The sequence below is a fragment of the Amblyraja radiata genome, chromosome 22 (assembly GCF_010909765.2).
Source record: "Amblyraja radiata isolate CabotCenter1 chromosome 22, sAmbRad1.1.pri, whole genome shotgun sequence".
NCBI lineage: Eukaryota > Metazoa > Chordata > Chondrichthyes > Rajiformes > Rajidae > Amblyraja > Amblyraja radiata.
This window is the reverse complement of record NC_045977.1, coordinates 1,478,840-1,503,716: the sequence shown is the minus strand read 5'-3', so window position 1 is coordinate 1,503,716 and position 24,877 is coordinate 1,478,840. Positions and strand designations below refer to the sequence as shown.

Here is a 24,877-nt window from a genome sequence, read left to right as displayed (position 1 = left end):
TCTTTAAATGCATCCATCTCAATTACCCTTCTTATTTAAAACAAGACCTATTACCATACACACCCTCATATTCACTAAGACATATTCAGCAACCCTTCTTTTTCATTCCAAGAACTAACAAAGAAATTGGGAGACGTGCATTTAAATTCAAAGCTCCTTCTGACTGGAACACTCTGCCTAGTACCATAAGAACTATTAGCTCATTTCGTCTATTTAAAAATACACTTTTACCCTTCCTTATAAAACCATGTACCTGTTTCTAGTATTAGAGTCTTCGAGCTCCTTTATCTAGCTTGCTCTGTGTGTGATCATTTGGCATAACTATTGTATATGCATGGCCATTACACTTATGTATTATTGTATTGCATAGTGTAACAAGGTTTTATATTGTATTATATCACAATATCATGAAATAATATATCATGTAATAATGTTGATAATATGTATTAACGTACGATGTATGATAGGTGGTTTATGGTATTATGCATCAACATTATGCTGTAACACATAACTATTGTTATTATTGGATATGTAAAGCCAATTAACAATTGTTATAAACTATAACAAGTGGGGATGGAGGGGTTTTGGGATTGATGTGTGGGAAGGTGGGTCAATGAGAGCCTCTATGTAAGTTATGTCTTGTGCTGTATGTTCTATGTTGGACCCCCTCGAAAACGAGATGACTGTCCATCTCAAGGGGTTATCCATGAATAAATTTGTTTCGAATGCAACATCTCCAAGTTTGCGGATGACACGAAACTGGGGGGCAGTGTTAGTTGTGAGGAGGATGCTAGGAGGCTGCAAGGTGACTTCGATAGGTTGGGTTAGTGGGCAAATGCATGGCAGATGCAGTATAATGTGGATAAATGTGAGGTTATCCACTTTGGTGGCAACAGGAAAGTAGACTATTATCTGAATGGTGGCCGATTATGAAAAGGGGAGATGCAACGAGACCTGGGTGTCGTGGTACACCAGTCATTGAAAGTAGGCATGCAGGTGCAGCAGGCAGCGAAGAAAGCGAATGATATGTTAATATTCATTGCAATAGGATTTGAGTATAGGAGCAGGGAGGTTCTACTGCAGTTGTACAGGGCATGCAGTTGTATTGCGTACTGTTTTGGTCTCCTAATCTGAGGAAAGACATTCTTGCCATAGAGGGAGTACAGAGAAGGTTCACCAGACTGATTCCTGGGATGGCAGGACTTTCATATGAAGAAAGACTGGACAGACTCGGCTTGTACTCGCTAAAATTTTATAGTTTCTTATAGAAACTTACAAAATTCTTAAGGGGTTGGACAGGCTAGATGCAGGAAGATTGTTCCCGATGTTGTGGAAGTCCAGAACAAGGGGTCACAGTTTAAGGATAAGGGGGAAGTCTTTTAGGACCGAGATGAGAAAAACATTTTTCACACAGAGAGTGGTGAATCTCTGGAATTCTCTGCCACAGAAGGTAGTTGAGGCCAGTTCATTGGCTATATTTAAGAGGGAGTTAGATGTGGCCCTTGTGGCTAAAGGGATCAGGGGGTATGGAGAGAAGGCAGGTACAGGATACTGAGTTGGATGATCAGCCATGATCATATTGAATGGTGGTGCAGGCTCGAAGAGTCGAATGTCTTACTCCTGCACCTATTTTCTATGTTTCTATGTTAGCTGTGGGCTGGGTGAAAACGTGTTGCAGACAATGAGACTCAACAAGACAACGTTGAAACTAGTACAATGACTTGGGTGGGGGAGGGACAGAGAGAAAGGGATGCAAGGGTTAATTGAGGTTAGAGAAATCACTATTCATACCGCTGGGGTGCAAGCTGACCCAAGCGAAATATGAGATGCTGTTCCTCCAATTTGCACTTGGCTTCACTCTGACAATGGAGGAGGCCCAGGACAGAAAGGTCAGTGTGGGAATGGGAGGCATTTACCAAACATTATTTGAACACATGTTTTTTTTTTTGCAATTACCAATGATGCTTTGTAGGTAAAAAACAGCCTGTTATGTCTCTCAGTTTCAAATTCTTACAGGCAGTAATACTGCTTACTTCTGTTAACAGTCTGTGGAAATTGGTATCATGAAGTGTCCCAGTAACGACTATTGGTACAGTCTACATGGCTGTAATTTATGGGCAATACAGCTTTGATTCCCTGTGTTTTGGGCTTTAAAACAAGCTTTCAGTTTCATGTCAGAGCAAATTCGTTATTTCAATACTGCATACTAGTTCTATGGAAAAAGCCCAATGTATGCACATGGAATAATGCAAAACAGTACCATTAAACTTCTTTCTTTTCTTCATTTGACCTTGATGTTCTCTCACTCACGTTGTAAATCATGCCAGCAGGTGTTAATCTAGCAGGAACCAGTTAAAAGCAAACAACAGGGATTAAAGGCTTTAATTCCTGCACCTCTGGGGCTGCTTATAATGAGCTCAGTTCTAAGTGGCTTTCTCTGTGCTAATGGGGTCTTTTAGCCACAGGCCAAATATTCTACCTGAACAGTCCTGTTATTTGGCTGTTCTTTATTTTATGGTTGCACTTAGAAAATGTCTGCTGGATGTGTTATTTTTGAACTAATGTTGTTCTCTCTTCCCATTCTGCATTCTAGATATTATGGCATGGGTCACCCCGTCTCTGTTCATCTCTACTTCTATGCTGACCGGTTCCAAGGCTACTTATTGAGGCACCATGCAACAAACCTGGCCACCAGTAAACTGGAAACGCTGGAGACTTGGGTGATGCCGAGGAAAATGTTTAAATTTTCTAATCCCACAAGTGATTTTGCACGACTACAGTTTGCTGAGGTAAAAACACTGTTATTTCATTGCTCTGAGGGAACTGTCTCTTCAATATGGAGAGTCAAATTACCGTCAAATGTTTAAATATTCTCATTTGATTTCAAACAGCGTGCATTTCTGTTAATCTGGCCAGGAACAAACGTTGTGAATCCATGCTCGCAGGCATCTGATTTTATGTATTATCTTTAGAAGAAGGAAGCCAGTTGAATGCAGGGTGCCATCAGAGGAAGTGGTGCCACAAAGATAACAGAGTTTAGTCTAGCATATTGTCACGTGTACTGGGGTACAGTGAAAGCACATGGTATTGGGGGTTCGGTATCGATGTGGATAGAGAACTGGCTGGCAGACAGCAAGCAAAGAGAAGGAGTAAACAATCCTTTTCAGAATGGCAGGCAGTGACTAGTGGGGTACCGCAAGGCTCAGTGCTGGGACCCCAGCTATTTACAATATATATTAATGATTTGGACGAGGGAATTGAATGCAACATCTCCAAGTTTGCGGATGACACGAAGCTGGGGGGCAGTGTTAGCTGTGAGGAGGATGCTAGGAGGCTGCAAGGTGACTTGGATAGGTTGGGTGAGTGGGCAAATGCATGGCAGATGCAGTATAATGTGGATAAATGTGAGGTTATCCACTTTGGTGGCAAAAACCGGAAAGTAGACTATTATCTGAATGGTGGCCGATTAGGAAAAGGGGAGATGCAACGAAACCTGGGTGTCATGGTACACCAGTCATTGAAAGCAGGCATGCAGGTGCAGCAGGCAGTGAAGAAAGTGAATGGTATGTTAGCATTCATAGCAAAAGGATTTGAGTATAGGAGCAGGGAAGTTCTACTGCAGTCGTACAGGGTCTTGGTGAGACCACGCCTGGATTATTGTGTACAGTTTTGGTCTCCTAATCTGAGGAAATACATTCTTGCCATAGAGGGAGGTTGAGGTATAAATGGAGTCAATGGAAGGGAGGTTGGTTTGTGTGATGGTCTAGGCTGCGGATAATTCTTGCGGTTTTTGATGGAGCTGTTTCTAAACCCAAAGCTGTGATGCATCCTGATGAAATGCTTTCTGTGATGCATCTGTTGAAGTTGGAGAGGCACTGTGGTTGCATGTAAATTATGTCTACATACAATTAAAATGTGATGCAATTGGTGGCATAGTAGTAGATTTTCTTCCTTTAAGGCATTCAGTAATATCTTACACTATTGAGTTGCAAATTGTTGCAATAATTCTTCCAACACAAGTCCTGGTTAATATCTACCTCCTAACAACAGTTTGTGTGTTTGATGTTTCTGCCAGGCATCCTATGCAAAGTGAAAAAGGACACAAAGTGCTGGAGTAATTCAGTAGGTCAGACAGCATCTCTGGAGAATGCGAATAGGATCTTCAATAGATGTCGGTTGACAATTTGGATATTATAAAATTATTTTGCAGTAGGGACAGGAGATAGCTCTGGCAGATAATATTAAGCATAATCCAAAGAGATAATCCAAAGAGATGTTGTACATATGGATTTTAGCAAGGCATTTGACAAGTTTCCTCATGGTAGGCCGTTCTGGAAGATTAGATCGCATGGGATCCAAGGAGAGATAGCCGACTGAATATAAAATTGCCTTCATGGAAGGAAGGAGAAGATGATGTTGGAAGATTATTTTTCGGTCTGGAGGCCTGTGGCTTATGATGTGCCTCAAGGTTCGCTACTGGGCCCATTGCTGTTTCTTCATAATCATAATTATGCTTTATTAGCCAAGAATGTTTTGCTACATACGAGGAATTTGATTTGCCATACAGTCATACCAATAAAAAGCAACAGGATACACAAAATACATTTTATCATAAGCATCCACCTCAGTAACTCCTCCACATTCCTCACTGTGATGGAAGGTGAAAGAAAAGTTCAATCTCTTCCCTTCTTTGTCCTCCCGCGGTCGGGGGCCTCGAGACTTCTGTTGATGGGATGGTCTTGACTGCTGTAGCCGGTGGTCGGGCCTTCCACATCGGGGCGATCAAGCTCCCGCATCAGGGGGGATCTCAGCTCCCCCGCGCTGGGCAATCGGACCCCCGGTCGGAGATGGTCTAACCTCTTGTGACTTTGTGGCTTCCCGATATCAATCTCTACCCGAGACTGCAAACTCCTCGATGTTGAAGTGCGGTTGGAGTGTCAATCCCAGGCAAGGGATCGCAGGCTTTGATGGTAATTTCATGGCCCCGTGGTGGGGCTCAAAGTCAGTCATGAGCAAGGCCGCCAGCTCCATGATGTTCGGCCGCAGAGCGACCAGAGATACGATCCGGAAAACAATCGCATCTCCAGCAAGGTAAGAGATTGAAAAAATAGTTTCTCCCGACCCCCCTCCCCCACTCCCCACATAAAACAAACCAGAGAACATTAACACATACTTTTTAAAACACACTAAAAATAACAAAAAATACGAAAAGTTTATATCAACAACTTGGATGGGAATATAGAAGGTATGATTAGTACGTTTGCAGATGTCACTAAAGTGGGTGGTATTGTAGATGGTCATCAAAGGTTCCAGCAGGATCTTGATCATTTGGGCAGGGGAAGGAGAGGAATGGTTAATGGGGTTTAATGCAGATGAATGTCAGGTGTTGCATTTAGGGCAGTCTAACCAGTGCAGGACCTTCACATAAATGGCAGGACTTTATTATCGTGCAGAGGGATCTAGGAATCCAGGGACGTAGTTCCTTGAAAGTGGCGTCCAATAAGGACAAGAAGGTTTTTGGCAAATTAACTGTCATCATTCAGTGTATTGAGTATCGAGGTTGAAATGTTATGTTACAGCTGTACAAGGCGCTGGGATGTTGCTTGACTCTGTGGCTTTGTTTTCATCATAGAACAGAAATCTCCTTTTCAGTCCAAGGTATAAATGCAGTCTCCTTGAGCTGTTCTATGCGTACCAGGGCCCCATCCCCGACCTCTACCTCCGCTACATTGACGACTGCTTTGGTGCCACCTCCTGCACCCACACACAACTGACTGACTTCATCCACTTCACCACCAACTTCCATCCGGCACTCCAATACACCTGGACGATTTCCGACACTTTCCTACCATTCCTTGACCTCACCATCTCCATCGCAGGGGACAGACTCCTGACCGACATACATTATAAACCCACTGACTCACATGGCTATCTGGACTACACGTCTTCCCACCCTGCCCCCTGTAAAGACTCCATCCCCTACTCCCAATTCCTCCGCCTACGCCGCATCTGTTCCCAGGATGAGACATTTCATACCAGGGCATCGGAAATGTCCTCGTTCTTCAGGGAACGGGGATTCCCCTCCGCCACCATAGATGAGGCTCACACCAGGGTCTCATCCATACCCCGCAACACTGCTCTCTCTCCCCATCCCCGCACACGCAACAAGGGCAGAGTCCCTCTGGTCCTCACCTTTCACCCCACCAGCCGGCAAATACAACACATAATCCTCCGCCATTTCCGCCACCTCCAACGTGACCCCACCACTCGCCACATCTTCCCATCTCCCCCCATGTCTGCCTTCCGCAAAGACCGCTCCCTCCGCAACTCCCTCGTCAATTCTTCCCTTCCCTCCCGCACCACCCCCTCCCCGGGCACTTTCCGTTGCAACCGCAAGAAATGCAACACCTGTCCCTTCACCTCCCCCCTCGACTCCATTCAAGGTCCCAAGCAGTCGTTCCAGGTGCGACAAAGGTTCACCTGTATCTCCTCCAACCTCATCTACTGCATCCGCTGCTCTAGATGTCAGCTAATTTACATCGGTGAGACCAAGCGTAGGTTGGGCGACCGTTTCGCCGAACACCTCCGCTCAGTCCGCCTTAACCTACCTGACCTCCCGGTGGCTCAGCACTTCAACTCCCCCTCCCATTCCCAAGCCGACCTCTCTGTCCTGGGTCTCCTCCATTGCCAGAGTGAGCAACAGCGGAAATTGGAGGAACAGCACCTCATATTCCGTCTGGGGTCCTTGCGCCCTTATGGCATCAACATTGAATTCCCCCAATTTGGTTAGCCTGTGCTGTCCCCTCCCCTTCCTTCACCCTCTAGCTGTCTCCTCCCACCCTCCCATCCGCCCGCCCTCGGGCCCCTCCTCCTCCCCTTTTTCCTTCTTTCTTTCCCCACCCCCCATCAGTCTGAAGAAGGGTTTCGGCCCGAAACGTCGCCTATTTCCTTCGCTCCATAGATGCTGCTGCACCCGCTGAGTTCCTCCAGCAATTTTGTGTACCTCCTTGAGCTGTTGCTCTCTGACCCCCTGTGCATGTGACTGCCATTGATTTATCCAGTCTGTCTGCCCCCATGCAGCCATATTCCCTCTCCATTATATTTGCGATATCTCTTTATCCCATGGCAGCCTGCATTCAAACAGTTTCCACATGGCAGCCTGCATTCAAACAGTTTCCAATTGCCAAAGACTATCTCGAGATTGGTTAAGCAATATAAGGTGCTAAAGTGTTGAAATCCTGGTTCCATTGACCTTGTACTGAGGTCATAAGGTCATAAGAGATAGGAGCAGAATTAAGTCATTCGGCCCATCAAGGTTACTCCACGATTCAATTATGGCTGATCTATCTCTCCCTCCTAACCCCATTCTCATGCCTTCTCCCCATAACCCCTGACACCCATACTAATCAAGAATCTATCTATCTCCGCCTTAACAACATCCATTGACTTGGCCACCACAGCTTTTTTCGGCAAATAATTCCACAGATTCACCACTCTCTGACTGAAGAAATTCCTCCTCATATCCTTCCTAAAGGAACATCCTTTAATTCTGAGGCTATGGCCTCTGGTCCTAGACTCTCCCACTAGTGGATACGTCCTCTCCACATCCACTCTATCCAAGCATTTCACTATTCGATGCATGTACTCATCTTGACTGCACATCATAACCAACCTTACCACTTCTCTTTCATAGCCATTTCATCATCTGCCATTCCCTGCTCCAAATCCACCTCTAGTTATTGCCTTACTTATTGACTGTCTAATGAATTGCAAGAATGTAACTTGATGAAGAAATAGCTTCTGCAGAATTTATCTTTATGTTCACTGAATTCCTGAAAAACATACAATTTACAAGTTTTATTTTCTTGCACACAGCATTGAAGCTTATTCTGAAAATGAAATTATATTCAGTGATCTGAGAATCTGCACTTACAGAAATGTAGAGCAGCAGAACCGTTCACATCTAGAGAGTGCTTCTTGGGCCATTTATCGGAGAAAGTGCCCAAATATATCAAAGCAGCTCAGTGTTGCAAACCAAGGAGGGCAGCCGTCTGGGGACCTTGCGTCCTTATGGCATTAACATTGAATTCTCCCAATTTGGCTAGCCCTTGCTGTCTCCTCCCCTTCCTTAACCCTCTAGCTGTCTCCTCCCATCCGCCCGCCCTCGGGCTCCTCCTCCTCCTCCCCTTTTCCTTCTTTCTTTTCCCCCCCCCCCCCACCCCCCATCAGTCTGAAGAAGGGTTTCGGCCCGAAACGTCGCCTATTTCCTTCGCTCCATAGATGCTGCTGCACCCGCTGAGTTTCCCCAGCAATTTTGTGTACCTACGGGCAGATACCATTGCTTGATAATAAGGGCAACTTGAAACAAATAATGAGAGTGTGAGCCGGCAGCAATTAATGCATGGGTTTGTGTTTGCCGTACTGAATGTGAAAACTGTAACCTAGGAGTTCAGCTGAAGGGAGAAAGCAAATTAGCATTCATATTGTAGCTCAGCATGCTTGAAAATTGCTGCTAATGTTTGTGCTTTTGCGTGTGCAAGAAGTACTCAATCGGGCTAACACCAGGCACAGAATTGAGCCAAATAAAGCATGTCTGATCGCCTTTGGTTGAAAGTAAGCATAATGTAGCTCCCTCTAGATTACTATTACACTTTAACTATTAACCTCTTCCCTTTGTGGTTTGCAAAGGATTGAGCTCTGCTTAGTTTAGAGATACGGTGTGGAAACAGGCCCTTCGGCCCACCGAGTCTGCACCGAGTGATCCCTGCACATTAACACTATCCTTCACACACTAGGGACAATTTACATTTATACCAAGCCAATTAACCTACAAATGTCTTTGGAGTGTGGGGAGGAAACTGAATATCTTGGTGAAAACCCACACGGTCACAAGGAGACCGTACAAACTCTGTACAGCCAGCATCCGTATTCGGGATCGAACCCGGGTCTCTGGCGTTTTGAGGCAGCAACTCTACCGCTGCACAACCGTGTCGCCCTATGCTTCTCATTTCCTCATTCACCATGCAAAACAAGACCATAATAAGTCAGCTTTCCAGCCAATAACTTGCTATCAAAACATGGAGGGGACGGGGGACACAATATTTTGGTGGCCACGCACGCATGCGCACACACACACCCACACACACACACACACACCCACGCGCACACACACACACACACACACACACACACACACACACACACACACACGGCTTTGGAGGCTCAATCGAGCGCTAAATGCAGCTCAACTCTGCCTGTCTCAACGGGTTAACTACAGCCCTGTCTGGACTGACGGGACACCAGCACTGCTTCTCCGCGCTGGCCATATTTCCCGCGAGTCCAGGAAGGGCTATAGGCTCACCTGGTGGGACAGGCAGAGTTGACCTGGTTTAGCGCTGCTTCTCTGCGCTGGCTGTGGGCCTGGGGGGCACTGCACCGGTCTGACTACCGACCAAAGATCCTATAGCTGAGCATCTTTGCTGCCGACCTCTCTGGCCACCAGCGGGGGGGGGGGGGGGGGGGGTTTGCGGGAAGGGAAAGGACAGCGCCGGAGACCCGGCCGGGATCGATCCTGCCTGCGGATGAAGCCACGTCTGTGCCACGTCTCCCTCCTCCAATCACCGCACTCTATCCTCAGGCCCACCCCCCCCCCCCCCCCCCCCCACTCCTCCCTCCTCCAATCATTGCGCTGAATCATCATGTCCCGCCCCCATTGCCTGCTGACTGATGTCTCTCTCGTCCAATCGGCGCCCTCGATCTTCAGTCCCACCCCTACTGTCTCGCAGAAAGTGGAGATTTCACCGGGTTTTAAAATCCGGATTTCAAAAGCGTGTCCCCTCTGGCCCCCCCGGGTTTTCCGTCCCTGTTTCCAGCAGCACTATCCCAGAACATTTCTTTTAATGTTGCACTCTGGCAGATCGTTATTGTTATCAATGCCAATTTTTAGAAATGTCGGATCAGAATGGTCATTTCTACAATTCAGCTGTGTCACGGCTCTAGTTTATAACATTATGAGAGACAGATATGGTAGCTAGTGAGTAGACAAAAAATGCTGGAGAAACTCAGCGGGTGAGGCAGCATCTATGGAGAAAAGGAGTAGGTGACATTTCGAGTTGAGACCCTTCTTCAGAATAGCTAGTGAGAATCTTTTCCCCAGAGTGGAAATGTCAAATACTAGGGGCCATAGGTTTAAGGTGAAAGGGGTGAGAAGGAAATGTGTGAGGCAACTAGAGGCATTTGGACAGATACATGAACAAGCTGGGTGTAGAGGGATATAGCACCTTGTGCAGGCAGATGGGATTAGTGTAGATTGGCATCATGGTCGGCACAGGTATGATGGGCTGAAGGGCCTGTTCCAGTCTTCTATTGTTCGGTGTACAATGTACATAAAATCCTCCTGTCTTTGGTTTACAGACATGTATAACTTTGCCAAATCCATTCATCTCAGCATTGAAGATGTGCCTTGTCCCAGTACCCACAGCACTTCAGGAAGGAATGCTCCATAATTCCATAACCTGCATGTGCAAAACAGCTTCTTCATTAGCATCCCAAGTATCAGAGGTCTAAGATTAGGGCTCAGTTTCCAAGATCTACATTCTTCTGCCAAAGTATTAATCCAGAAAAATAACTTAATCATTTTAAATACAGTGCCGGGTGCACCCACAACCTTTTGAACTCCGGAGAGGGTAAGCCATGTTCACACAATATCTCAAAGTTGAACTATCTGAGACTGAGCGACATCACTGACAGATCCAGTCCATTTTTGCTGCGGGTCAGGCGCCTGCACTCTAGCTGGTGTCACTACAAAGCTTCAACCACTGCAAACAACCACTACAAACAAGGATTACAATTGCAATCCTCTCGAGACCGAAGCCAAAACTCCATTAACCTAATTGGAATTTTAGATTACGACTTCTTCATTTCACTCAAAAATTATATGAATAGATGCAAGAGATGTGCAGCTGGCTAAACAGTCACACCTCCAGGTATATGGTCTATTTTGTGTAGAGAACACTTTCTTGTGCTCGTCTAAGATGTCTCAGGGTTTAATTCCAAGGAATATTATTCATCGACGACAATATACATGGGAATTGGAATTAGCTTTTTGAAGACGTAACCAAGAAGCATGACGAGGGCTTTGCATTTTGTTTACAAGGATTTCAGCTGTAAGATTCTAGATGGTCGGCTGCTCTGGAGGGTCAGATCGCATGGGACCCAGGGAGAGCCAGCTGACAGAATTGGCTTTATAGAATGAAGCAGAGATGTATTGGTGGAAGGTTGTTTCTCAGAATGGAGACATGTGATTAGTGCGGTGCCTCAGGGATCAATGCTGGGCCCATTGCTGTTTGTGGTTTAAATCAACCATTTGGATGAGAATCTATGGCATGATCAAGGCAGATAACAGATGGGTAGTATCGTCGACAGTGAAGATGGTGCTCAAAAATTCTAGCAGTATCTTATCCAGCTGGGGAGATGGGCTGAGCCAAGGCATTGTCTGTCCATTCCCTCCACAGATGCTGCCTGGCCTACAGAGTTCCATCAGAACTGTGTGATTTGCAAAAGATTCCCGCAACTGCAGTTTATTGTGTCTCATTCTAAAACTAACATTGGGCAACCTGTAGAATGAACTAATGGAAAGTATCCCTGGTGCAAAGATGGAGCTGACAAGGAGGGCATCGCAGTAAGAGCAGGCAAGGGCCAACATCAGCAAGTGCTCTGATAAGAATGGGTTCAGAACAGAAATCAGAAGAACACCCTCAGAGGGGTGCAGCAATGGCCAAAGAGACTCCTGTTTGTAACAAAAGTACAATACAAGATATTATAAAGATGTCCTCATTCTTTAAGGAATTGGGGTTCCCCTCTCCCATTATAGATGAGGCTCTCACTAGGGTCTCCTCGATATCCCGCAGCTCTTCTCTTGCTCCCCCTCCCCCATTCGTAACAGGGGCAGAGTCGCTCTAGTCCTCAACATCCACCCCATCAGCCGTCGCATACAGCACATAATCCTCCAACATTTTCATCACCTCCAACGGGATACCACTCCTGGTCACATCTTCCCATCTCCACCCCTTTCCTCCTTCCGCAGAGACTGGTCCCTCAGAAACTCCCTGGTCAACTTGTCCCTTCCCACTCAAACCATCCCCTCCCCAGATACCTTCCCCGGCGACTGTAGAAGATGCAACACCTGTCACTATACCTCCCCCCTTGACAGCCTCTTCAGGTGAGGCAGAGGTTCACTTGCACCTCCTCCAATTTAATCTACTGTATGTGCTGTTCCTGGTGTGGATTCCTGTACATCGGCGAGACCAAACGCAGGCTTGGCGATCATTTCATTGAACACCTCTGCTCAGTCCACCTAAACCTACCTAATCTCCTGGTTGCTCAACACTTTAACTCCCCCTCTCATTCCCACGCTGACCTTTCTGTCCTGGGCCTCCTCCACTGTCAGAATGAGGCCCAGTGCAAATTGGAGGAACAGCACCTCATACATTATTTAGCTTGAGCAGCTTACAACACAGCGACTTCTTTAACTTCAAGTAACCTTTACTCTCCATCCCAGTTCACCGACCAGTCTCACTGTCTACAACTACATTTTATCTCTGTTTGCTTTGTTGTTACCTTCTCCCATCTAACACTGATCTAAACTACATGTTTCTTGTTCTCCATCCCCTTTGTCCTGTTTCACACCTTACATGTCCTTATCTATGTACCGCCCACTTCCCTGACATCAGGCTGAAGAAGGGTCTCGACCTGAAATGTCACCCATTCCTCTCCAGAGATGCTGCCTGTCCCGCTGAGTTACTCCACAATTTTGTGTCATTCTTCGATTTCAAGCAGCATCTGCAATTCCTTCCTACACATAAAGTTGTCTCTCTGGCTTGTCTCCAAGGAATAGAAAGTCAGTTTATTCAGGACAAGCAAAACCCTTCTTTAGAAAAGCGATTCCTTTATGTCTTCTGTCAGAGATTCTCCATTGAAACAGCAGCTTCAATGACAGCAGGTGAATGAAGGTGACCCAGTGCAGCTTCAGTCTTGACAATCATTATAAAAGGTACTTGGGTGTAAACCAGCCTTGCTTATTGTTACAAAGGACTTGTGATTATAGAGCACACAATCCATTAGAGAACTGAAAATGAAGTTCATTGCAAGTACCAGCCAGACTGGCTTCTCTCATTGAGTCTCCTAATCACAGTCTGTGCTCACAAAGCTACACAGGAAACAGATTTCCTTGCAATCTAGTTGTTCAGAAGATATTTTGTTTTACTGGACTTTCTTTGTGAGCTCAAGAGGTGAGCTGATCTAAGTGCTTGACCTGACCATGCAATCAGCTACAGTCTGTGAGAGAAGACCCCCATTAAGGTTAGGGCTGATCTCCAGACTCCAGCAGCCTGCGATTAAAGATAAACTGCTGGAGAAACTCAGAGGGTCAGGCAGCATTTGTGGAAAGGGTTGGGCCAGGAGCCTTCCTTTCATGGTGTACCATTCCTACAATGCTATCCATCAATGGTGTGGATGTGCAGTTTACCAGGGAGTACAAGTACCTGGGAGTATACTTGGACAGTAAACTGGACTGGTCCAGGAACGCTGAGGCCATGTAGAAGAAGGGACAGCACCACCTGTACTTTTTCTGAAGGCCCAGTTCCTTCATCGTCTACAGTGAGATGCTGCTGATGTTCTACCTATCAGTGGTAACCAGTGCCATTGTCGCTGTCGTGTGTGGTGGGGCAGCAGAGCGAAGGACATGGATGACAATAGGATTAACAAACTCATCAGGAAGGTTGACTCCGTCCTGGGGGCGGAGTTGGATTCTTGGGAGGGGAGGATACTCTTCAAATTGTGGAGCATCTTGGACAATACAGCTCATCCCCTCCATGACAAACTGGTTAACCTGAGGAGCACCTTCAGCAACAGATGCTCCTGTGCAGCAATAAACACCACATTAGATCCTTCTTCCCTGTGGCTATCAAACTGTACAACTCCTCCCCCTTCTGTTGTGAGGTAGACTGTTGATTCTCTCTACCATTGTCCTGTTGATAAAGACATGTTGATGGATCTTTGGCTTTCTCTTCCTGAAATAACTTCTGCCACAGAAGGTAGTTGAGGCCAGTTCAGTGGCTATATTTAAGAGGGAGTTAGATGTGGCCCTTGTGGCTAAAGGGATCAGGGGGTATGGAGAGAAGGCAGGTACGGGATACTGAGTTGGATGATCAGCCATAATCATATTGAATGGCAGTGCAGGCTCGAAGGGCCGAATGGCCTACTCCTGCACCTATTTTCTATGTTTAGTCGTGCTAATATTTAGACCAGTAATGGGTATAGTGTGAGTAGAGAAGGGACTGAGCACCCAGTCTTCACCTGGTCATCGAGGAAGAAGTGTTGCTTCCAATTCATTGTGATTGTTGTCTTGCTGGTGAGGAATTTGAGAATCCAATTGTATTGGCATGAATAGAGACCCAATTCCCTGAATTTGATGATGGGTATAGATGGGGTGATAGTGTTGATGCCCAAGTCACTGAGCGATACTAGACATACATGTTCTTGTCCAATTTGCACAGTGCAGAGTGGAGTATAGAGAAATGGCATCCGCTGTTGATCTGTTGTAGCAGTTGGAGATTTGAGGTGGGTGCAGATCTGTACTATGGCAGGAGTTGATATGCATCGTAACCAACCTCACAAAGCACTTCATTGCAACATAAATGGGTGCCACCAGTCGACAGTTGATGAGGTTGTTCACCTATCGCATACTAAGCCCCCCTTACTATGGAAGTCCATTTAAAGCAGGTGGGAACCTCGATGCTTAGTAGTGAGAGTTCCACAAAAACTCCGGCCAGTTGGTCCGTGCAGGTTTTAAGAAAAACGTTTTAATGACTACCTGAAGATAGATGAGCATTCCCAACTGGTTGAGACATCGACATGAATTCAGCACAGGCTGAATTTGGTGCATGTTACACCTCGCTTACGTAACATTTGCTATCCTACTTGAACAAGATATATATGATGGTCTCAGGGAGAACATGCAAACTCCATGCAGACAGCACCAACAGCTGTGTGAAATGGGCTTACCAGGCAATGACCTCTGAACTCTATCCCACCAGACACCAACTTGCTGTCCTGTTTCACTGAGTAACAGGATACACCTGTGATCTATGATCTTCCTTTGTAGGTGTTGATACTATAAGATTTCCAGGCAATTCTTTAACTTGGAATTTTTTTGCTTTCAGGTTGGCACAGACTGGGATGCTAAGGAAAGAATTTTCCGGAACTACGGAGGGCTGATTGGACCCATGGACGAGCCGATTGGCATGCAGAAATGGGGCAAAGGTCCCAACATCACCGTCACTGTAGTCTGGATCGACCCCATTAACGTTATTGCAGCAACCTATGATATTCAGGTTGATTCTGGAGCCGAGTTCACTCATTACAAACCTCCGTTGAACTTGCCTCTGCGACCGGGCCTGTGGACAGTTAAAATACTGCACCATTGGGCACCCGTGGCTGAAACCAAGTTTCTGGTTGCACCTCTGACATTCTCAAACAGGCAGCTGATCAGAAAAGGTGAGTCTTATGTCTGGTAACTCAATCAGAGAATCGCGGAAAGGTGAACGCATGAAAACCTTTACAAGTTCCACACAAGCTTCGTCTCATGTGACTGCATAACTCTCTATCCTTCCTATCCTCAGGTGCTCGCTCCTTTCTTTAAATAAGCTATCTGTTCTATTCACTGCATCCACATTACATAAACAGGGAAAGTAGATTTCCCCTTCACAAAACAAAGCTAAATGGGGAAACTGCACGTTATTTTCTTCCTCTAATTCTTCAATGTTTCTTTTGGCCTCTGATTTTTGGAGTTATTTGGCTAATTGACTGTGGAATTCATCACAGTTGTACTTGATCCTGAATGTACAGTATAACATATACATGTGCCAGGTTCCGTTGGATATTATGGTATACATTATTTCCTCCTGTTGTTCAGATAGTGTCTGTTCTGTTCGTAATTGTCTGTCTTGTTTTGCTGGGTTATTTTATGTTTCACACAGTTGACATAAGTGCCCTCCTCTGACCTCTCTTCATTTCCAGGATCAATTTAAGGGATCGAGATTTGTCACTTTCTCTAATTGGTTCTGAAACCTTACCCACACAACAAATCTGTTACAAACACATATATAGGCAGAGTAGAGTTTAAAATGAGAAGAACCACTTCACTTCAATCATAAGCCACCACAGACATCAAGGACTGGACAGAACCCATTATATGTACCCTGAACAAGCACTTTGTTTAACCACATCTAAGCATGTGAAGTGCAGTTACTAATTTAACAATACAAACCTAGCTTAAACATGAAAACACTCCCTAAAATTTATATTACCGTATCATTATCTGGAAGTAACCAATCACCAACAGCGTATTAGAAATTAAAATTTCCGTTACAGCCTTGATCTTTATCTAGATTTCAATACTAGTTAAAGTTAGTGTTCGCAGTCAAAAATGGGATGATAACGATCAGACATGACATCAGCATAACTTAGATAAGAGTAGACCAACTTGCAAACTGTTCAATGAGATGGCTGATTAATCGATTCAAACAAAGCATTTGTTTCCTTTGGTTTCAATTGATTGAATGACACGGAATGGAAACAAGCCATTCAGCCCATCTAGTCCACAATGACTATCGATCACCCATTCGCACTAGTCTCATGTTATTCCACTTTTGCATCTACACCCCAACACGGGGCAATTTACACAGGGCAGTTAACCCACAAATCTCTTTGGGACATGGGAGGAAATGAGAACTCTGGGAGTAAATCTATGTGGTTTCCAGGAAGAATGTGCAAACTCCACATAGACAGCACCCAAGGCAAGGAGAGAAACAGGGTCTCTGGTGCTGAGTGGCAGAAGCTATACCAGCTGCACCACTTTGCCGCCCTTGTCACTGAATGAATCATGTATTCATCAAAAGAGTCATAGAAACATAGAAAATAGGTGCTGGAGGAGGCCATTTGGCCCTTCGAGCCAGCACCACCATTCATTGTGATCATGGCTGATCGTCCCCAATCAATAACCCGTGCCTGCCTTCTCCCCAGGCCTAAATGTTTATTTTTGTGATTCCTGTCTCGATCATAGAAACATTGAAACACAGAAAATAGCTGCAGGAGTAGGCCATTCGGCCCTTCCAGCCAGCACCGCCATTCAATATGATCATGGCTGATCATCTAAAATCAGTACCGTGTTCCTGCTTTTTCCCCATATCTCTTGATTCCTTTAGTCCTTAGAGCCAAATCTAACTCTCTCTTGAAAACATCCAGTGAATTGGCCTCCACTGCCTGCTGTGGCAGAGAATTCCACAGATTCACAACTCTCTGGGTGAAAATGTTTTTCCTCATCTCAGTCCTAAATGGCCTACCCCTTATTCTTAAACTGTGACCCTGAGTTCTGGATTTCACCAACATCGGGAAATGTTTTCCTACATCTAACCTGTCCAATCATTTAAGAATTTTATATGTTTCTATAAGATCCCCTCATCCTTCTAAACTGCAGTGAATACAAGCCCAGTCGATCCATACTTTCATCATACATCATCCCTGCCATCCTGTGAATTAACCAGGTGAACCTATGCTGCACTCCCTCAATAGCAATAATGTCCTTCCTCAAACTAGGAGACCAAAACTGCACACAATACTCCAGGTGTGGTCTCACCAGGGCCCTGTACAACTGCAGTAGGACCGCCTTGATCCTAAACTCAAATCCTCTCGCAATGAAGGTCAACGTGCCATTAGCTTTCTTCACTGCCTACTGTATCTGCATGCTTACTTTCAGTGACAGATGTACAAGCACAGCCAGGTCTCATTGCACCTTCCCTTTTCCTAATCTGACACAATTCAGGTAATCTGCCTTCTTGTTTTTGCCACCAAAGTGGATAACCTCACATTGGGGATCATTGCCATTACACTGGGTCGCATCCTATCTTTACATCTTCTTGCATTGCACGTTCACATTTTAAGAACAATAATGCACAAAATGAAATGCCAAACCGGATCGCAGCGGAGACCACAACTGTTTCCACTGTCACTGCATCTAATACAACTAAATATAGTCGGAAACATCCAATTAACAATAACATTTTCCTGATCTAGACATGGCAAACACATACAGGTTTGTAGGTTAATTGGCTTGGTGTAAATGTATAAATTTCCCCCAGTGTGTGTAGGATAGTGTTAATGTGTGGGGATCGCTGGTCGGCGAAGACTCGGTGGGCGGAAGAGCCTGTTTCTACGCTGTGTCTCTAAGCTAAACAATCGAAAGTAGATATGAGAAAATGCCCATAATTTACCTGAACAAAGCAGCCTCTGTAAACTGAATTATCGAGTAGTCGTATATTAGTAGTGAAATATTCCCAGAGCAGAATTTCAGGGCATACCTGAGCTCCTATTAGTAGTATCAGATGTGGTGTAACATTTGCAGTAATACTGTATTAATATGCATTGGGTGTGTGATTACACTAATTTGGTGAACTCTGCCACTGAAAAGTGGTTCTCAATTTCCAAATCCTGGTCTCACCAAATCTAACCAAATTGCTTTTAATACTTCTGTTTATTGAAAAATTCATCAGTCTCAGACAATATAAAAGAGCAATTTTTGTGGCTGAAAGTTTCAGATTTCTATTATATACACTCAGACCAATTTTTACAAATTGTGTTTACCAAGCCAATTAACCTACAAACCTGTATGTCTTTGGAGAGTCGGAGGAAACCGGAGCACCCGGAGAAAACCCACGTGGTCACGGGGAGAACATATAAACTTCACACAGACAGCCCCCATAGTCAGGATTGAACCCGGGTCTCTGGCATTGTAAGGCAACATCTCTAATGCTGCATCACTTCTTGAGGAAAGGCATGGACCAACTAACTCCAAAGCTCGTTTGCTATTATCAATACTGTAAAATTAACAGATGCTGCAGTTCTTTGCATTCCTCCTTTCTCCTCTGGTCTTATTGTTGCATCATGGAAGATGTCAGGATACTTGGAGCCCAATTGCAAGTGATTCCGTTGTTCCGTTGATGTTATTAAACATTTTTGATTCATTCACTGGGTTGTGGATGTCCTTGGCAACGGTAGTATTTTTTGTCCATTCTATTTTGCCTCTGCAATTAACTGGCAACCATGCTGGTGGGGGTGAAGGCACACAAACTGGCCATTTTCTTTCTGTGAAGTTCGCCTTTAAACAACAGTCTGGTAGTTTATGATTTCCAGCGTTGATACTAACTATTTAATGTCAAATTTATGTCTGATAACTGGCCCCGGACTCTGAATGCTCATCCACCTACTTATCCTCCAGACCCTATTGATCTCGATGCTTGTGTTAAAATACTAGAAGCTTACGAGAAGCAGGCAAAATCCCTGAGAACAATGGGTCTGGCTCAAAGCTGCTCCCTTAATTAATCATTTTTTGTTTGTTCAATCTGAACAGTTGAATCATTGAACAAAAACATCACAAATGTTTTTTCTCAAGTGCTATTTTTAAACTCTCCTGCCATCTGTGAGTGTTAAAAGATTCCACATTTATTCATTATGCACTAGATAGTTGTCAGAGTGAACCAGGAGTGTTACTGAACCAATTTATCTGGTTTCAGTTTTCATGCATAATGAGTATCTAATGCATGTCATTTTTGACAATTAACGCAGGTGGATTACAGCCAGCAACCACTAGAGATTAATCAGTCCACGCACTGATTTCAAGCAACAATAATCAGGCATGGTTTTAGTTTTGCCTTAGTTTGTTGTAATCACACATCTGAATCAGAAGATTGTGTGTTTAAGTTTCACTCTAGATTCGATGCTCAATTACCTCAAAGAAGCCCTCATTCAGATGACATGTTAAGCTGAACATAGCACAGTGTCACTGAGCACAGGACACAGTACAGGAATGCACACTTCAGCCTAACATATCTCTGCCGACATGACACAATCTAAACGCATCCCATTTGCCTGCACTTGGTCCATATCACCCTTTATGCTTCTATGATCTCCCCTGGTGTCAGGCACCAACCACTATCTGTGTAAAACAGAATTGCCTCTTCCCTTGCATATCTCCTTTAAAATTCCCTCCTTTCTCCTTGAACCAATGCTCATAAGGTCAGATGGAGTAGAATTAGGCCATTTGGCCCATCAAGTCTACTCCGCCATTCAATCATGGCTGATCTATCTCTCCCTCCTAACTCCATTCTCCTGCCTTCTCCCCATAACTTGTGACACCCGCACTAAACAAGAATCAATCTACCTCTGCCTTAAATATATCAACTAACATTCTGTGGCAATGAATATGTTGGTATGATCCACCCGTACTAATCAAGAATCTATCTATTTCTGCCTTAAAAATATCCACTGATGGCCTCCACAGCCTTCTGTGGCAAAGGATTCCACAGATTCACCACCCTGTCTGTCTAGCATTTGACATTTCCACCCTGTTAACAAGACACTATTTATTTATGCCTCACAATGTTATATATTTAGTTGCCCCTCAGCCATTCCAAGGAAAGCTATCCATTTTTATCCAGCCTCTCCTTGTGGCTAATATACTTTAATCCATGCAACATACAATTGAACATCTTCTGCACTCTCCAAAGTCTCCACATCTGTGGCAACCAGAATGACACACTGTCCTCCAGATGTGGCCTTACTAAACTTTTATACAGCTGCAACATGACTTCAATTTTCATACAGTGTGCCAGGTGCAATGAAAACAAGCAAGTTGTCTGCCTTCTTTTCCACCCTATTTACTTGTGTTGCCTCTTTCAGCAACCTATGGGCTTGCATCCCTTGATCCCTCTGTAAGTTAGTCCTACCATTCGATGCAAAAGTCTGCATCTGTTTCCTCAGGTGACTAAGTCATATTTTACAGCAAAAGCAGGTGAGTTACCTGGAAGAAAGATCAATATTAATCCTTCACTCAACATCGTTGAGTGGACACCCTGTAATTATTACACTGCCTTCTGCAGGAGCTCTTTGTGCACAAACTAGCTGTCAGGTTGCCTACCTTACAACAATGTCTACTTTTAAACGTACTTTGTAGGCAGTAGAGCACTTGGGGATCATGAAAGTATTGTTAAAGTATCTTCAAGAAACATAGGGCTTTCCTTCAGCTTAGTTGGAAAACCAGGAAGAATCAGTCCTCATTAAAAGATCTCCCTTGATTACTACATTACATGCTCCAATTTCTTATCCACTGAAGAAAGATTATGCCAACAAATGTAACTGGAGATTCAGAATTTGGAGGGAATTAATTAGCTCCCTAAAAGTCAATTAAATTCCTCCCTCATGCCCCTGTCCCACTTCGACGATTTTTTAGGCAACTACAGGCGACTAGGCTGTCTCCACATGGTCACCGGAGTGTCGCCTGTATGGTCTCCTCAGTCGCCCATTGACGCCAACGATCGTAGCCTGACATAGGTGCTGACGTAGGTTGTTGCCTGGTTGTCGCCGGTGCTGACCGGTGAATTCCATTGGCGACTACCTACGTCAACCTATGTCAACTGGCGACAGGCACCGGCGACTGAATTGTCTTAACTTGTCGTAGCTTGTCGCGGGTGGACGTGTGTTGTCGTAGGTGTGGTCGTAGGTGGACGTCCTAATGGTCGCCGGTGATCGGTAGCTTGCCGTAGCTTGACGTCGACTAGGAGATAGGTTGTTGTAGACATTGTCATAGACATTGTCATAGGGGGGTCCAGTCGCTGTTTTTTCCGGTGACCTGCTACGACTATGACAGTCGCCGGCAGTCGCCAAAAAAATTGCCTAAGTGGGACAGGCCCATTAAGGTTTCTCCTTGGACTATCAAAAATGCATTTCCATTCAGCTTTTTTAATAATAAGAATATTATAAAATTTCAACAATTTAAATTAGCCTATGTAAAATAGCACAGATACATAGTACAAAAAATTGAATAATTTGGACAGGTACATGGAAAGGAAAAGTTTAGAAAGATTTGGGCCAAACACAGGCAGGTGGAACTAGTGTAGATGGGGCACCTTGGTTGGTGTGGGCAAGTTGGGAATGGAGGGCCTGTTTCCATGCTGTGTGACTGTAATCAAGTGTTTTTAGTGATGAATATCCTCATACTCAGGTGACAGGGTCAACCTTTCAGTATTTTCAGCATTGTCACAGTGGTAGTGTTGGAAATCTGTGCACAGATCCCTGGAATAACACCAACGCAAGTGACCAGACAGTCTACATAAGTAATGTAATAAGGGGAGAGGAAGATAATGGGGACCTGGCGTGGGGGGCACTGCCATGAGGGACGGTGAGAGAACAAAGGGGGATGCAGTGTGTGTGGGGGGGCACTCTAATTTTAGAATCCTCTGCGCTGGAGATAAGACTGCGTTCATGTGTTTGTTCGTTCGTTCCGGTGAAGGCACACGGCAGCCAGCCAACAGTCGCTTGTCTTTTTCTTTTGTTTTCACTTTTAATTTAATTTTAATTTCAAGTTCTCGTGTACCGTGTTGACTGACCAATATCCCTCCAGGGATGAATAAAGTTCTATCGTATTGTATCGTCAAAGAGATGAGCATGACCCAAGGCATTGAAAGAATTTCCTTCCTCGTCACATAGATAGTGGCAGTGGGCTTCCATCTAGGACAGTAGACATGTTATTTGTTTTTTTAACATTATTCTGAAATAAAGCACAAACTGCTGGAGTAATTCAGTGGGCCAGGCAGGATCTCTGAAGAAAACTGATAGGTGATGTTTTGGGTCTGGAAACTTCTTCAGACTGATTGTGGTGGAGGAGAAAGCTGGAAGAGAGGAGGGGCAGGACAAAGCCTGGTTGGTAAGTGATAGGTGGGTACAGATCAGGAGGAGCAGGGGTTGAGAGGCAGATGGTTGGACAAAGGCCAGAGATAAAAGACAAAAGATGGAAGATAAGGATGGAGGAAGTACAAATTGTCAAGCCAGAGGAATATAGGTGGACGGGGAGGGGGAGGAGGGGAGAAATGGAGCAAGTTAAAATGGGGCGGAAGGAAGCAAGTGATGGAGGGGAGGGGGGTTAGGTTAGTTACCTAAAATTAGAGAATTCAAGGCACATACCATAGAGTTGTAAGCTACCCAAGCAGAATACGAGTCCTCCAGCCTCACACTGCCAATGGAGGCGCCCAGGACAGTAACTTGCTGTGACTTACTCTGATCGCTCCCTATAGAAGTATTCTGCAGTTGCTTCTTTTGAACAATAAGCTAACTTTTTATTGTGTAGGAAGTAACAACAGATACTGGTTTACACCGAAGATAGACATAAAATGCTGGAGTAAGTCAGTGGGACAGGCAGCATGTCTTTACACCGATGATAGACACAAAATGCTGGAGTAATCCATTGCAGCTCACTTTTTATTTGTCTACCAAGCTGAACAACCTCATGTTTCCCATCATTATTACCTCATCTACCACATGTTTGCACTCCCTCCTAACTTATCTGTATCTTGCTGATTACAAACAAACTTCCAATGTGTAATCACATGAACTCAAGTTTACTTATATGCACAAAGTTACCCAATTTTTTTGGCGACTTGCCGGCACTCATCATAGTCGCAGCAGGTTGCTGGAAATACTTAACATATTGAAAATCCAGATGTAATCAGAAAAAGGTACGACTCTTTGGGCGACTACTCACGACCATACATGTCGCGGGGTGTCGGGGGGAACTTATAGAAACATATAAAATTATGAAGGGACTGTACGGGCTAGATGCAGGAAAAATGTTCCCAATGTTGGGCGAGTCCAAAACCAAGGGCCACAGTCTTAGAATAAAGGGGAGGCCATTTTAGACTGATGTGAGAAAAAACTTTTTCACCCAGAGAGTTGTGAATTTGTGGAATTCCCTGCCACAGAGGGCAGTGGAGGCCAAGTCACTGGATGGATTTAAGAGTGAGTTAGATAGAGTTCTAGGGACTAGTGGAGTCAAGGGATATGGGGAGAAGGCAGGCACGGGTTATTGATTGGGGACGATCAGCCATGATCACAATGAATCGCGGTACTGGCTCGAAGGGCCGAATGGCCTCCTCCTGCACCTATTTTCTATGTTTCTATGTTTCTATGCGCATGTGTAAAACATTTCCTCAAAAGGCAGCTGATTATTGTACATTTTACACAAGTATTGAAGACGTTGACTATGTGCTAATAATAATGATGAAGCTGATGGTTTAATCAGTGTTGCAGAAGTCTTTGCAGTATTGGAGAAGTTTCAATGAGTCATTTTGTTCTTATTTTGCAGAAGAAGCACTTAAGTTGCACAATGGGCCACCTAAGAATGCCTACATGGAACAAAGCTTTCAGGGCTTGAATAACGCTCTGAATATCCACGTTGCTCCGGGCCAAGCGGAACAGGCAAAGCGCAATGCAGCTCTCAGCGGCTCACAGTTGGAGAACTGGGTGGATCCCATGGTGAACAGTTTGTGGTCAGCTGTGGACATTTGTACCATTGGTCCCACCTCTTGCCCAGTGATGCAGACCTGCAGTCAAACAACCTGGAGCTCACAGAGTCCGGACCCCAAGTCAGAACTGGGTCCCGTCAAAGCCAATGGCCGCTTGAGGTAGCACCTAGTGCACCCCCAAGTCATTGTGAAAATGCAAATTTTCCTGATAGTGGGATCAATTTCTGCAGTTGGGTCTCTCCTTTAGTTCTTAGCAACAGTTCCACGATGTCTTCACAAAATTGTGGCAAAGCTAGAGCAGTGCATTTAAAACTGAAGACAGCGATGTTCACAAATGAAGTATGTGTTAGCTGGGCTGGCATGATGAAAGAAACGATCGTATTATCATGTACGAAAAAGATAGAAGGAAATTTTCGCACTCTATTTATTTAAACATTTTAGTCAGTGACTAACGAGTAGATGCTGCT

General features: G+C 44.8%; 1 protein-coding gene across 1 annotated transcript; it reads left to right on the top strand.

Moving 5' to 3' along the window:
* Positions 1-2,596: 2,596 nt before the first annotated feature.
* On the top strand, positions 2,597-24,573 carry LOC116985501 (xylosyltransferase 1-like). Its single transcript, XM_033040265.1, has 3 exons — positions 2,597-2,789; positions 15,222-15,555; positions 24,251-24,573. The coding sequence occupies exons 1-3, from the start codon at positions 2,604-2,606 to the stop codon at positions 24,571-24,573; spliced, it is 843 nt and encodes a 280-aa protein (XP_032896156.1). The 5' UTR covers positions 2,597-2,603.
* Positions 24,574-24,877: the final 304 nt, after the last annotated feature.